General features: G+C 42.8%; 1 protein-coding gene across 2 annotated transcripts in view; it reads left to right on the forward strand.

Moving 5' to 3' along the window:
• The first annotated feature begins 1391 nt into the window (after positions 1 to 1391).
• The window catches only part of RNF130 (ring finger protein 130), a 143530-nt gene continuing 129521 nt past the window's right edge, over positions 1392 to 15400 (forward strand). The window contains exon 1 of one of the 2 annotated variants that reach the window (XM_059888213.1): positions 1392 to 2056. In XM_059888213.1, coding sequence (XP_059744196.1) covers positions 1612 to 2056 — 445 coding nt within the window. In that variant the 5' untranslated portion in view covers positions 1392 to 1611. The remainder of the gene's footprint in view (positions 2057 to 15400) is intronic. The other variant, NM_001099708.1, reaches the window with a different exon arrangement.

A 15400-nucleotide genomic window follows, 5' to 3' on the forward strand; every position in this document is an offset into this window, starting at 1 on the left:
TCTCCTTTCGGCTTCAATCTTTCCCAGCATCAGGGTCTTTCCCAATGAGTCAGTTCTTCCCATCAGGTGGCCAAAGTATTGGAGCTTCAGGTTCAGCATCAGTCCTTTCAATGAATATTCAGGGTTGATTTCCTTTAGGACTGACTGGTTTGATCTCCTTGCAGTTAATTACTGTATGCAAGTAAATAAAATGCAGTCTCAAGACAGAGCATGTACTCGACAAACAAACCTGGTGGGGATGGAAGGGAAGGAACTGGAGGAAGAACTTGTTAAGAATGTTGATAAGGCAGCACCAGTGGACATCTGATGTGTTGGCCTGAACTGCATCTATACCCTTTCACTGGAAACAGCAGCTCACCTTTCCTTTCAGAAGTAGCCTCTCTCTCTGATTCTCAGTACTTTTGGTTGTGCAAGGCTGACTGCATCCCCTTTCCACCATAGGACGCAGGAGATCCAAGCTTGGCTAGTCAGAAGATACCATCCTTCCCGTGCTCAGTTGTGTCTGACTCTTCGTGAGCCCACGGAGTGTAGACCACCAGGCTCCTCTGTGCATGGGCTTTTCCTGGCAAGAATACTGGAGTGGCTTGCCATTGTCTCCTACAGGATCTTCCCAACTCAGGGATCGACTGGCATCTCCTGTGTCTCCTGCACTGGCAGGCATAGTCTTTATCACTGAGCCACCTGGGAATTTCCCTTCTTCTCCACTTCATCGAAATGATGAGCATACTGCCCACTAACATATAAACTCCTGAATTCAGCTGCACCTGAAGCTAGAATCCCCCTTTCTCTTTCATTTACACTTTAGAAAAGTCCATAGCTTAACTGACACGGACTGACAACAGGGTGTGTATCTGTGTGTGTGTGTGTGTAGTGTGTGTGCTGGGGGAGAGGGGGTGGAGGGAGGAGGGAGCCTCACCACAATGCCTGTCTTGTCCAGTGCCTCTGGAGATTTCATCTAGTCTGTAGATGTCCTTTGCAAATAACCCAGATATCCTTAAAGATCCGGGTCTAGTGAGCCCCCGTACTCTTATTGCACAGAAGCATTCCCCACCCTCTCCCGAGATGCCGATTACATGACTTGGAGGTGACCAGCTGAAATGTGAAATCCCATAGACATTTAATTTTAAAAATAGTTTTAAAGTTTTAGCTATTTTTCTTTTGTATCCTCATCTCAAACTCTTCCACAGGCCCTTGGAAAGCCCCCAGACTCCGAGCCAGACGCGCATCCGGCCTGCCGTTCAAACATGGCCGGGTACGCGGCAAGCAGCGATGGGGATTGCAGGGCCCTCGTGCCGGCGGGCGGGAGCTGACAGGGGCTCGTACGCATGCGCAGGGAGGTGGGGCTGAGTCCCAGGCCTGCGCCATGCCACTCCACAGGCAGGGGGCGGGGCGGCGGGGAGCGCGCGCCTGAGGCGGCTGCCGGGCGTTGAGGAGTTGGTGCTCCAGAGACCTTCCTTCGGGTGCATCTTCCCCGCTGGGTGCGTCCTCACGAGGCGCCCCCACTCGGCGGGACCGGGCCAGGGGATGGAGTGGGCCCGCCGACACGGCAGTGGAGGGACCCAGAGGAGACGACCGCGCGAGCCCTGACCCGCTGTCCTCGCCGAAGCGCCCATGGGCGCCTCCCTGCGGGCGGGCCGCGGCTCTGAGGGTGGCGAGCGGCGGGGCCGCGGCGCCGAGGAGGGCTGCGCTCGTGCCCGGCCGCGCACAGGCCGCGCGCGTGCGCTCGCGCTGCAGGGCCGGCCGCGCCCGCCCCTCCTCTCGGCGCCGGCCCGGGAGCCCGGTCCGCGAGCGGCGGCGGCCGGAGGGACGATGAGCGGCGCGGCGCGGGCGGGCCCGGCCCGGCTCGCCGCGTTCGCTCTGCTGACCTGCAGCCTGTGGCCGGCGCGGGCGGACAACGCGAGCCAGGAGTACTACACTGCGCTCATCAACGTGACGGTGCAGGAGCCCGGCCGCGGCGCCCCGCTTACATTCCGCATCGACCGCGGGCGCTACGGACTCGACTCGCCCAAGGCCGAGGTCCGCGGCCAGGTTCTGGCGCCGCTGCCTATCCATGGAGGTGAGTGCCTGGCAGGGAAGAGAGGAGCCGTGGAAGGCGGAGGGGGGCAGGGTTGGTCCTCATCCCCCAGGAGCCACAACCTGGGCACGGAGGCGGCGGATGCGGCGCCCCCACCCCGCCCGGATTGATGCGCCGCTCGGCGGGCGGCCCCAGGGTCGAGGTTCCCGTCGTGTCCTCCCCCGCCTGTTCGCTGCTGGGAATGAGGCTTCAGACGCGTTATTGGGTTCTTCTCTTCTTTTTAAAAAGGCTTTTTTCCCCTGGGTTCAGTTAGCTTGTTTACAGGAAGGCATTGAACTGCGAGTTTGCAGGGACAGCTCAGACAAAGGAGGTGGTGGAAGAGTGCAAAACTAGTTCATGATGGATGAAGTCTCAACCTGTATTTCGGAATCCGCACAGGTTCCTTCCCGAAATCACAGACTGCGCTGTATTGAATCTAGAAGGATGAGGCCCTTTCTACCGTAAAAACGTGCCATTTTTCTTATGTGACAAGTGGAAGGAGAGTGGAGGAGGAAAATGGGCATCTTCCGTGTTGCTTTTGGCTCTTATAGTGCCCTACCAGTTTTACTGTAATTTGACGCCTGAACATCTGACGTTACGACGAATCCGATACCAATTGGAACCTGTAGCCAAGTCTTCAGGTCATGAGAGTCTGCCAGAGGGGAAATAGGTAAAATTTTTGAGAGTTGTCTTTGAAGCCATTTGGCTTAATCTTACGTCTTCCTATCATTTGCTCTTTAATAATTTAGTATAAAGCATATATTTGTACAAATTTCTGGTAGTGTTTAAAAGAAACTTTCCCCACACTGTGGAGTATGGTTTTGTTTTTGGCCCACAGCAGACTTCTTGGAAAAATGTCTACTATCTTCTCCATCTCTACCTACTCTCACCCTGAGAATGCTGAGAGGGGAACTTTTTTTAAAGCTTCTTTTCATGTTAAGATGACCTAAACTAGGCAACCTACACAAGGTGTTTGTTTTTATACTCTATAAACTATTAGAACATCACGCCACTTCTGAGATATGTGTTTGCGAACATGCTAAGCTGTTTTTTTCTTTGAGGCAATCTAGCTAGGGAAGAAGAATCAGGAAGGGCTTTCACCAGCCTTTCCTCAGTTTACACCTTCCTTTCAAACGTTCATTTTTACATCAATAATCGGTTGCTTAGTATGCACTTCTCATCTCCACTTTGTTAAAAAAAAGGCAGTTAGGGTCCTGCCTTGCCCATAGAACAACTTTGGCCTTTGGTTCATTCAGTAAATATTTGCTTGCTTGTTCTGTGCCAGTCACTGTGTTTGGGACACAAAATGTTTCCAAACTGTGGCACTGACAATGGTAGTCTGTTTTCTGGGGTTGAGATCTGTGAGGGTCACGTGGAAGGGGAGGAAGAGGGAGAGGCAAACTGTTCTGGAACAAGAACTGGCCCTGTGCAGTATTTTGAAATCTGTGGTTTGTCTTTAGGTTCCTCTAGGCACCTCGAATCCATGATCCTCACTTTAGATACTTGCCTCATAAGTGATCTGTGTTCTGAAACTACTTGTTTCTTGCTCATCATTCCAAGCAAAGGCCCCATCTTTAGAAAACTTGTTGTAGGTGTTTGTATAGAAGGGTATTGGATACTGATGGGTGGTAAAGGCTGGTCTTGTTCCTCTGTCAGTGGGGAGGTTTCAGTTGTGCTGTTCATAAGCCTTATGTCACTGGCGAAGTACTGTGTGAGTTTAGGAAAGTAATTTGGCCTTTTAGCCTCAATTTTGTCTGCAAAAGGGAATGGTGAAATAGTTATACCTTAAGTTTATTGAGGGGCTTCCCTGGTGGCTTAGATGGTAAAGAATCTGCCTGCAATATGGGGGACATGGGTTCAATTCCTAGATTGGGAAGATCCCCTGGAGGAGGGCATAACAACCCATTCCAGTATTCTGGCCTGGAGAATCCCCATGGACAGAGGAGCCTGGCAATTTGCAAAGGGTTGGACTCGACTGAGCGACTAAGCACAGCACAATACAAGGTTATTGAGAGGCTTAAATGGTGCCTGCGTTCTTACAAGAGGAGATTTGTTAACCTAAATGAATCTCTATAAATTGGTGAAGTTTCAGACATGGCATCAATGTGAATACATTGGAGCAGTCTTGGAAACTTGAGTCTGCAGTCAGTTCCCCTGGGTGTCTATCTTCTCTTCATTTCCTCTGTTCTATAGTGGCTCATTTTGTATCCGAACATCATGAGATTGCTCAAGGTTTTTTCGTGGCTTCGGTGGTGGAATCCTGCAGGTAGTTTGGGTCTAGCTTTCTACTAAGGGATCTGCACACATAGGTTCTTTCAATCCAGCAAATACTAATTGAAAACCTGCTGGTCCCAGCCACCATCCAAGGTACTAGGGAAGAGGGATGGGCCCCAGAAATAAGCAAAACAAATTCTTTCTCTTCTTCCTGAAGCTCAGGGTCTAGTGGCATTTTTATGTCAGTTTACCTATAAACTATTTCTAAGTCAGTGGACTAACATGAAATCTAAGAAGTTTTTGTGCTTTCTCAGCAGGAATTTAGGAATATATTTTGTTTCTTTGTTTTTGTTTCTTCGCTGCTCTATCATTAGCGTGCAGAATCTTTAGTTCCCCCAAACAGGGATCTGGCCCACACCCCCACAGTGGAAATGCAAAGTTCCAACCACTGGACCGCCAGGGAAGTCCTAGGAATGTATTTTAAAAAACAAGAATGGTGATAGAAATCTGTTAAAATTTTTCATTTTTAAGAAAATGGCTTTTATCTATTATGTCAGTGTACTCTAATCACTCAGTCGTGCCTGGATATTTGCAACCACATGGACTGTAGCCCACCAGGCTCCTCTGTCAATGAGATTTCCCAGGCAAAAATACTGGAATGGGTTGCCATTTCCTCCTCCAGGGGATCTTCCTCAGCCAGGGATGGAACATGGGCCTCCTGCATTGCAGGCAGATTCTTTACCATCTGAGCCACCAGGGAAGCCCTTATGTCTATCATACCTCAATTTAAAAAAAGAAAGTAGCTTAAAATTTGAATATTTGGTTATTTCACATTATGATATTCTCGATTTAGTCTCAAATTTTAGTGCTTTTAGGAAAAATAATATATTCTGACTCTTGTGTGCTTGTAATTTTAAGTTGAAGAGAATTCTTAATGTGTTTATTGAAGATTTACTGAGTGTTGACACTAAACAAAGTGATGTTCAAATTACAAAAAAAATTGTTATGAAACAGAATTACTGGCAAAAAAAGAACCAGCTGTGGTCAATAGACGGGAAGTTAATAAAAATTTTGAGGACAAGTGTTTGGTGAATATAAAGACAAAAGTAGTTTTCCTAGAGCTTAACATGATAACTCGTTTTAATTCTTTTACTTGGTTGTGAAAGTAAAAACCTTTCTAATTATTTTGCATTCAGTTCAGTTCAGTTCAGTCATGTCCGACTCTTCGCGACCCCATGAATTGCAGCACGCCAGGCCTCCCTGTCCATCACCAACTCCTGCAGCTCACTCAAACTCATGTCCATCGAGTCAGTGATGCCATCCAGCCATCTCATCCTCTGTCATCCCCTTTTCCTCCTGCCCCCAATCCCTCCCAGCATCAGAGTCTTTTCCAATGAGTCATTATTTCTGTAAATTAGGCATGTATGAATTACTGGACAAGATTTATTTGTCCTATATCTTTAAAGAGCAATTTGGCAATTTCTTCCTAAATGCTTTGGTATTTTAGAAGTACATTTTGGAAAATGTTAAACTTTATAAAATATTTCATAAACAAGTGTTGTACTTTGAAAATACATTCTTTATCATTAGAGTCCATTTTAAATGGAGATTTATTTGGTGATAACAAATTTCATATTTTAACTGTAAAGAATTTATTTTTTGAAGTGAACTTTTGTAGGAACATGCCTTATATTTATTCACAGATACTGGTTGTTGTTCATGGTTGCTTTCTTGTTACTTACTCAAAGGGTGAGCTTAGATCTAGAAACAAATGTAAAATCTAGCTAGCATTTACTGTGGAACAGACGTTGTAGATGTGCTTTGTGTGTGTGCACACTAACTTTTTGTTTGAGCCTGGAGGTGGGGGTTGGGGGAGAGGCCCTGTTGTTGATGATGTCATTTTGTATGCAAATATGCTGGTGGGAAGAATTTGGTAATAGTCATTTTGCATAGAAATTTTCAGAATTGGATGTTTAAGCCTTGGAGAACAATTTTACCAAGTAATAAAATTTTTTGGTCATCTAGTTGACTAAAGGGATGCCATAACATTAAAAAAACCCCCTTAGATTCTTATGTTTTATATATGTGATTTTGTTGGATGAATCCATTAAACCTAAACTTGGTTTTCAAAATTCTGATTTTAGAGTGAAGGCAATCAATGTGGAAACAAGATCTTAGATGAAAAGGGCCATGAAAAGGCAGGGGCTACTGGATATAGAGATTTCCAAAATATTCAGAAGAAAAGTAGGTGTTATCCTGGAATCAGAGACCCTGAAAGGAAAGAGAATTCAGAAGGAGCTGGAGCCTCTAAAAACCAAATTTTGACCTAAAATAGATAACCAAGCAATATATGATAAATTGTATTTGTATTAAATTTTAACAATTTAGAAAATATTTTTACATTTTGTACTTTTCCTTTGCTTTTTGGATGATTCATTAGCATATAAAATTTGAGTATATATTTTTAAACCACCACACCAAATATATACATCCTTCCTCCGTTCCATCTTTCTGTTTCTCTTTATAGCAAAGTGTTGTCTGTACTTTCTGCCTCAGAGTTTTCATCTTGCTGTTCCTCACATTGTGAAGGTCTTTGTTGTGCCAGTGATTTGATAAAGACGTGACATATTTACCTGAAATATTGGACGGCAGGATCCTCAGGATCTCAATGTATGGAATGGTGGGCTGAAACTAAGAGAAAAGTTAATAGAAATTATTGTATAGTCTTGAATTTGGATAAAAAAAAATTAGCTGCAGTGAAAGGAGTTGAGGGGAAATAAGGCTTCAAGCTGCATTTTATAGGACAAAGCCTCTGTTCACTCATTGACCAGCCCATTCTAATCTTGCATGCATTTGAGCATCGTATCCTGGTAACACAGGTCCCACTTCATTATAGGCCAGGCACACTTTTAGCGCATGTTCGTTTCTGAATATGAGTTTTAAGAGATGAACAAACTACAAAGCATTGTTTTGAATATTATAAAAGGGAAATCCTTCATTTGAAGGAGCATTAGATTAGATGGCTTGTAAGATCCCTCCATCTTGAACAAGGTGTAACTGTAAAATAGTAAGACGAACCTTGTTAAACAAAGTGCCAGATATACCCATTAAGAATACTGTTCTTTTAATGCCAGTCACATGGGCGTGTATGTGTTTCTATGTATACATGCATATTTTGCAACAATGAAAAATTTAAACACTTTCAGAATTTGTTTTGTGAGGTTATCTTTTTGATAGAACCATTTGGAAAATACATACAGTTTATCAAATGTCTGTCTTTTCTGAGTAGATTTTAATTTTGATAATTGAAAATTATTTTTGAGGCAGTCTTTTAATGTGCTTGTGAATTCTCTCTTTAGATAATTCTCAAAGAAGTCTGGTAGTGTTTTGGACCATGTCCACACCTCTGGGGTGCATTTCCACCTACCAAATCTTAGAGGCAAACCTTAAAAGGATGAGATTTATTCGAAGTACCTAATCGAACCAATCCTCAGAGTTGGTTCTTTTAAGTAAATAGCAACCTTGACTTATTTACAAAATGAATTAAGTTTTCAGGATCATCATTTGTTTGTTTTATCATCCTTAGAGTATTTTATGCACTAAACATTGATTTCTTTTCCATAAGTCATAGTAAGTGTAGCTTTTTTTTACTGTTGGAAGCAGTTTTGAACAAAATAAAGGGATCCCTTCAAATGCCAAATGAAAGAAATTAAAAAGTCCTTAATAAACTCCTCTGAGCTTGCATTATGCAAGTTCTGTGGTGTGTGTGTGGAAGATATGGTATGCAGTTGCTGCCTAAGAGAACTTGTCGGGATGGCACAAATAGGACATGCCACTGTGGATGGTGCAGGCTGTCTGCAGACACCAGCAAGGGCACCGGCTGCATGTTATTGTAAACAGAGTTTGTTGGAATACAGCCCTGTCCATTCATTCACGTGTCTGTGGCTCTGTGGTGTACTGACAGAGGTGAGCAGTTATTACAGGAGCCTGTATGACTTCCAAGTCTAAACTGCTTGTTCCCTAGCCCTTTAAGAAAACTTTTGACAAGCCACAATCCATGTTCTAAAGTTTCATTTATACCTTAGTTTTTCCCATTAAAACTATGTTATGGATTTATGGGTGAGAAGTTGATTCCTAAGTTGTCCCAGACTGTGAGCTCTTGGAACTTAGGGACAGCGTCTTCTTTGTTTTAACCAAATACCTCAAACTGTGCCTGGCACTAGCAAGCCACTGTAATATGTGGTTGCATTTAACCCTGTGGTGCTTGGTCTGGTAGTGAAACTAATGGCAGGTGTTGCTGGAATCTGTATGATGGGATGGGGATGGTGGGGTGTTGATAGACAAAGTATACTGTAGGGCCTCTGTTACTATGCTAGATCAGTGAATGGTACAAAGATCAGAGAAATGAAAAACTATTTGGACTTGTAGTCTAGAGAGGTTTCATTGAAAATGAGGAAGTTGAAATTAAACTTGATTAGTTCTTCCTCTAGCCATAATGGAACACTAGGCTTACCTTGCCACCTCAAGTGACTGGAAAACCTGACAGTTATGAGACAGCAGTTTTAGAAATAGGTCAGAAAACAGCACAGGACAATGATCCCTGAGAGGAAGGAAATAAACAACAGAGTTCTGTGACTGCCTCAGCTTACCACCTGGAGAGTTTCTAAACTGAAGCTCAGGGAAGGGGGACCCAGAAAGAATCTAGTGGTCTTCCTGAGTTGATGAGACAGAGTTCAGAGCTGAGAGAGGTGAAGGCAGCTTGAGTAGGCTTGAATGCGTGAGGAGCTCAGGTACAGGAGAGGAGGGAGCTGCAAGGGGTTCGTTCACTCAAGCCTTTGATCAAGTACTGTTCTGCTCGTTTTATGGAGACCTGTCAGAAATTAGCAGGTGGAAGAATTCTTGGAGTTCACACAAGGCTGGGAATAGTTCATATTCTCACTAATCAAAGTAGAAAGACCTAATGGATGAGGCATGGAGTAAGGCCCTGGAGAAAAGCCTGTTCTGGACCCACCTACCAAATCTTAGAGGCAAACCTTAAAAGGATGAGATTTATTTGAAGTACCTAATCATGAACAAACCCTAACAATATCTGAAGGGATTACAACAAAGTCCAGCTCCCAAAAACATGAAATCCAATACCAGCATCCAATAAAAAATGTGCAGACAAGCCACGTAGAGAAAATATGACCCATAACCAGACAGAAAAGTCAGCAGAAACAGTCCCAGAAGTGGGACAAATGATGGAATTGCAAATAAAAGTGTTGAAAGAGCTATTATACTCAGTTTGTTCACGAAGGTAAAAGGAAACTTGAACATGACGAGGAGAGAAATGGATCTAAAAATAGACCCACATCAAACTATGAGCAAGGTGAAAAGACAGTCCTCAGAATGGGAGAAAATAATAGCAAATGAAACAACTGACAAAGGATTCATTCCCAAAATATACAAGCAGCTCATACAACTCAATACCAGGAAAACAAACAACCCAATCAAAAAGTGGGGAAAAGACCTAAACAGACATTTCTCCAAAGAAGACATACAGATGGCTAGCAAACACATGAGAAGATGCTCAACATCGCTCATTATTAGAGAAATGCAAATCAAAACTACAATGAGATATCACCTCACACTGGTCAGAATGGCAACATCAAAAAGTCTATAAACAATAAATGCTGGCGAGGGTGTGGAGAAAAGGGAGCCCTCTTGCACTGTTGGTGGGAATGTAAATTGATACAACCACTATGGAAGACAGTATGGAGATTCCTTAAAAAACTAGGAATAAAATCACCATATGACCCAGCAATCCCACTCCTAGGCATATACCCTGAGGAAACCAAAATTGAAAAAGACACATGTATCCCATTGTTCATTGTAGCACTGTTTACAATAGTAGAACATGGAAGCAATCTAGATGTCCATTGACAGATGAATGGATAAAGAATTTGTGGTACATATACACAATGGAATATTACTCAGCCATAAAAAAGAACGCCTTTGAGTCAGTTCTAAGGAGGTGGATGAACCTAGAATCTATTATACAGAGTGAAGTGAGAAAGAGAAAGATAAATACCATATTCTAACACATATATATGGAATCTAGAAAGTGGTACTAAAGATATTTACAGGACAGCAATGGAGAAACAGACATGGAGAATAGACTTATGGATAGAGGGAGAGGGGAGAAGAGGGTGAGATGTATGGAGAGAGTAACATGGAAACTTAAGTGAGTTCAGTTCAGTTCAGTCGCTCAGTCGTGTCCGACTCTTTGAGACCCCACGAACCACAGCACGCCAGGCCTCCCTGTCCATCACCAACTCCTGGAGTCCACCCAAACCCATGTCCATTGAGTTGGAAACTTACTTTACTATATGTAAAATAGGTAGCCAACAGGAATTTGATATATGGCTCAGGAAACTCAAACAAGAGCTCTGTATCAACATAGGGGGTGGGATGGGGAGAGAGGTTCAAAAGGAAGGGGGTATATGTATACCTATGGCTGATTCATGTTGAAGTTTGACAGAAAATAGCAAAATTCTGTAAAGCAATTATCCTTCAATAAAGTAAATAAATTTTTAAAAAGTAGACCCACATCAAACTTCTAGCAGTAAACTCAAACCTGAAAAAGTGTAAGATTTATATTGATAGAGAAAAGAAGAAAGTGTGTACTGAGAGGATGATATTTCCTGCTTTGGTGATCTCTCTTTATCCCAAACAGTGATATAGTTAACATATACTGGGTACATACTCTCTGCCAAGAATGGTGCCAAGTATTGTACATGGAGTATCATTGAATTCTTATAACAGCTCTAGGTGGTACAATATCCTCATTCTGTGGATGGGAATTCAAGGCACTCCAGTCTCTTAGTGTTTTTTATTTTTTCTTTATAGCACTTAATATGGTTGGAAATTGTGTATCTATCTTATTTGCTTCTGAAGGCAGAGATCCTGGTGTCCACTTTTGTATACTCAGTGCTCAGTGTTGAGCCTGGAACATAGGAGGGTGGTACTGGTAATTAGTGATGGACAAATTAAAGTGAGTGAGGTAATCCACCAGCTGAATCCTGTGGTGATTCAGCAGAGTGGATTTGATGTAGGTCTGTCTGACTACAGAGCTCATACTTCCAGCATGTCTTGTACCACTTCTAAAGTGAGTTTAGTAAATTATGAATGATCTACTTCGTGGAATGTTACACAGCCATTAAAGGGGATCATGTGAAAGTTAGGTATATCCTACAAAAGTAATATCTTTACAGTGGACAGGGACTCAATATGCAAAAATAAAAATGGCTGTGTTGTATCTGTTGGGTCATGGGTAACATTTCTCATTTTCTTTTTTCTCATTTTTTTGAAGTTATTTTTAATACAAAACCTTCTTCACAGAGGGAAAGTCATACTCTAAAGGGAACAAGTAAGTGTCTAAAGTTGATTTTTTTTTTTTTTGTAAAGTTTATTCCCTAGCTTCAAGAAAAATTGAGTTAATTCCAAACCATGGTTAGAATGAGTAGAAAACTGAGAGATGACTAGAAATATGCTGAAAAGTGCATGTTTTTCCCCAATAAGAAGAGAGTTAAGACCAAGTATTCTTGTCTTAACAGGAATCAAGCTAAAATGTGGCATCGTTTTTGTTTATTTTTAATTGAAGGATAATTGCTTTACAGTATTGTGTTGGTGTCTGCCATACATCAACATGAATCAGCCATAGGTATACACACGTCCCCTCCCTATTGAACCTCCCTCCCACCTCCCACCCCATCCCACTCTTCATTGGGTTTGAGCTCCCTGAGTCATGCAGCAAATTCCCACTGGCTATCTCTTTTACATACGGTAATGTGTATTCTTCCATACTACTCTTTCCATTTGTCTTACCCTCTCCTTTGCCCCGTGTCCAGAAGTCTGTTCTCTGTGTCTGAGTCTCCATTGCTGCCCTGCAAATAGGTTCATCAGTGCCATCTTGCTAGATTCCATATATATGTGTTAACATACGACACTTGTTCTTCTCTTTTTGACTTACTTTACTCTGTATCATAAGCTCTAGTTCATCTACCTCATTAGAACTGACTCAGATATGTTCCTTTTTTTTGCTGAGTAATATTCCGTTGTATATATGTACCACAACTTTATCCATTCATCTGTCAGTGGACATCTGGGTTGCTTCCATGTCCTAGCTATTATAAATACTGCTGCAATGAACACTGGGGTACATGTGTCTTTTTTCAGTTATGGTTTTCTCAGGGTATATGTGTGGCATCATTGTGGCATCATTTTGAGCAGTTAATGAATCCTAGAAAGGGACAGGACTTTTCTATAATATTTTTATTATGATGATATTAATGCTTTTATTTTATTTTGGTTTTCCCTATTTAAAATCAGTCTGTATTTAAAGCATGAAGACTTAACTATGGGTAATCTCCACTTTTCGAAAGTTCATCTTATGCCATTTTGCTTTTATGAAAGACCTACATTAGTACCTATTTTTGGTAACCAAACGAAACCTCAAGAGGATTTTTGCTTTTAGCAGAAAAAAGGCCAGAATCAAAAATAGCATTCAGCGTTTGTTTTGTAGCAAGGCGAGAGCCATTGTAGAGGCGGCCGCACTGGGAGCAGTGAGAGCAGCCTCCCCAAAGCTCCTTCCCCTGGAACAACACTCAGCATCTAAACATTGAGCTGCCATAGTTGTAAAACATGTCTCTGAGCATCTGTGCTCTCTCTTGATTCATTTTGCAGGTCCATTAGCAAGATGTGTCCTCCAATAATTGTTTCTTCCTTTTTTGACATTTTGGTTTACAGTAAGCTTTTCCTCTTTCCATTTCTCCTGTCACTTCTTCCTATGTCTTTACTTTTAGCCTAGTCTTCTCTGAGCTCTGGATTCATATATTCAACTGCCTACTTGCTATTTTTAACTTAAATTTCCCAAGAACATCTCCAGATTGATAAATGGAGCTTTTGATGTGTGTGTGTGTATATACACACACACACACACACACACACACACACATATATATTCTGTCTACTACCACTGTTTTCAGGGCTTCCCTGGTGGCTCAAATGGCGAAGAATCTGCCTGCAATGCAGGAGACCCAGGTTCAATCCCTGGGTTGGAAAGATCCCCTGGAGAAGGGAATGACTACCCACTCGAGTATTCTTGCCTGGAGAATTCCATGGACAGAGGAGCCTAGTGGGCTGCAGTCCATGGGGTTGCAAAGAGTTGGACACAACTGAGTGACTAATACCTGTTTTCTAGTCTTCCCCATCTCAGCAAATGACATGGCGGTCCACTCTTGTTATTTAAACAAATTTAAGAGTCATCCTAGCTTCTTTTTCTCACATTCCACTTCTGATTTACCCTTCACATTTTACTGTCAGTGTGTATCATATTTATCTGTTGTTTGCCATTTTCACTCCTGTCATCTTAGTACAGACAGTTGCCATCTCTCTGGTCTTCCTGCTTCTTAACTTCTGTCAGTCGTTTCTCCCCAGTAGCCACAGTGATCTTGAAACTTCACCCAGTCTTGTCACTGCTTGCTTAAATTACCCCTCAGTGGCTTCTTCTTATCCTTAGACTGGAAATCTGAACTCCTTACTGTAGTATACAAGGCACCTCCTGATTGGTCTGGTCCCAGCCTTTCCCTCCCTCAGGCCATTCATCTCTCCCTTGCTCACCATGCTGAAGCTACCTGTATTTTGATACTCTCATTCCTAGGGCCTCTATGTTTTCTTTACAATGTGTGCCTTCTTGCTGGTATCCCACTCACCTCTACCTCTTGCTCTTCACATGGTGTTTGCTGTATTAATAGAGCTTTATGATTCTTTGATTTTGTATGCTGCTGCTGCTAAGTCACTTCAGTCGTGTCCGACTCTGTGTGACCCCATAGACGGCAGCCCACCAGGCTCCTCTGTCCCTGGGGTTCTCCAGGCAAGAACACTGGAGTGGGTTCCTATTTCCTTCTCCAATGCATGAAAGTGAAATCGCTCAGTTGTGTCCTACTCTTCGTGACCCCATGGACTACACCCTACCAGGCTGCTTGGTCCATGGGATTTTCCAGGCAAGACTACTGGCATGGGTTGCCATTGCCTTCTCCTTGATTCTGTATAATGGCCAGTTAAAAGGGCCATGGAGATGGAGACATGGGGAAGGAATTGTAGAATCTAAGAACTTAATGGTCATCTGTAATCGTCAAGTCTAGCCACTCATCTGAGGCCTCAGCATTCCTGTCCAGTGGTTTTACAGCTCACACTTGAACAAATGAGTGATGGAAATCTACCACATTCATCTCTGGAAACCAGAATGTTAGAAAGTCTTTTTTTCATCTGCAGAAGAAAAATTGGTTCAAAATTTGTAGACAGTTAATTTCCTCGTCTGATTCAAGTCCTCTAACGCTTAGACTTCATGTTCTTATTTCTGTTCTTAAGAATATAGTATTTTAAACCACAGAATGTGGCATTCCACTTAAAGGATACAGTGAGTTCAGTAAAGTCCCACAAAAATTCATGTCCACCTGGCACTTCAGAATGTGATCTTATTTGCAAATAAGATCTTTGCAGATGTAAGTAGTTAAGGATCAAGATAAGATCATACTAGTTTACTGCTGCTGCTACTGCAGCTGCTGCTACTGCTAAGTCACTTCAGTCGTGTCCGAATCTGTGCAACTCCATAGACGGCAGCCCACCAGGCTCCCCCATCCCTGGGATTCTCCAGGCAAGAGTACTGGAGTGGGGTGCCATTGCCTTCTCCGATACTAGTTTATGGTGGACCCCAAATCCAGTGACTTATAAGGAGAAGAGAGAATACAGAGAAACACACAAAGATAAAGGCCATGGGAAGATAGAAGTTGAAATAGGAGTTATGCTGCCACAGCTAGGGAGTGCCAAGGATTGCTGGCAACCACTGGAGGCTAGGAGAGAAGCATAGGACTGTTTTTCCCTTGGAGTCTCCAGAAGGAGCCAACTGTACCGACACCTTGATCTTGACTTCTGCCCTCCTGAATTAGGAGGAAATACATTTATGTTGTTTTAAGCCACACATGGACAGATGGTCAATACCGAAATGAGACTGATTATATTCTTTGCAGCCAAAGATGGAGAAGCTCTATACAGTCAGCAAAAACAAGACCAGGAGCTGACTGTGGCTCAGAT

The sequence above is a fragment of the Bos taurus genome, chromosome 7 (genome assembly GCF_002263795.3).
Source record: "Bos taurus isolate L1 Dominette 01449 registration number 42190680 breed Hereford chromosome 7, ARS-UCD2.0, whole genome shotgun sequence".
NCBI lineage: Eukaryota > Metazoa > Chordata > Mammalia > Artiodactyla > Bovidae > Bos > Bos taurus.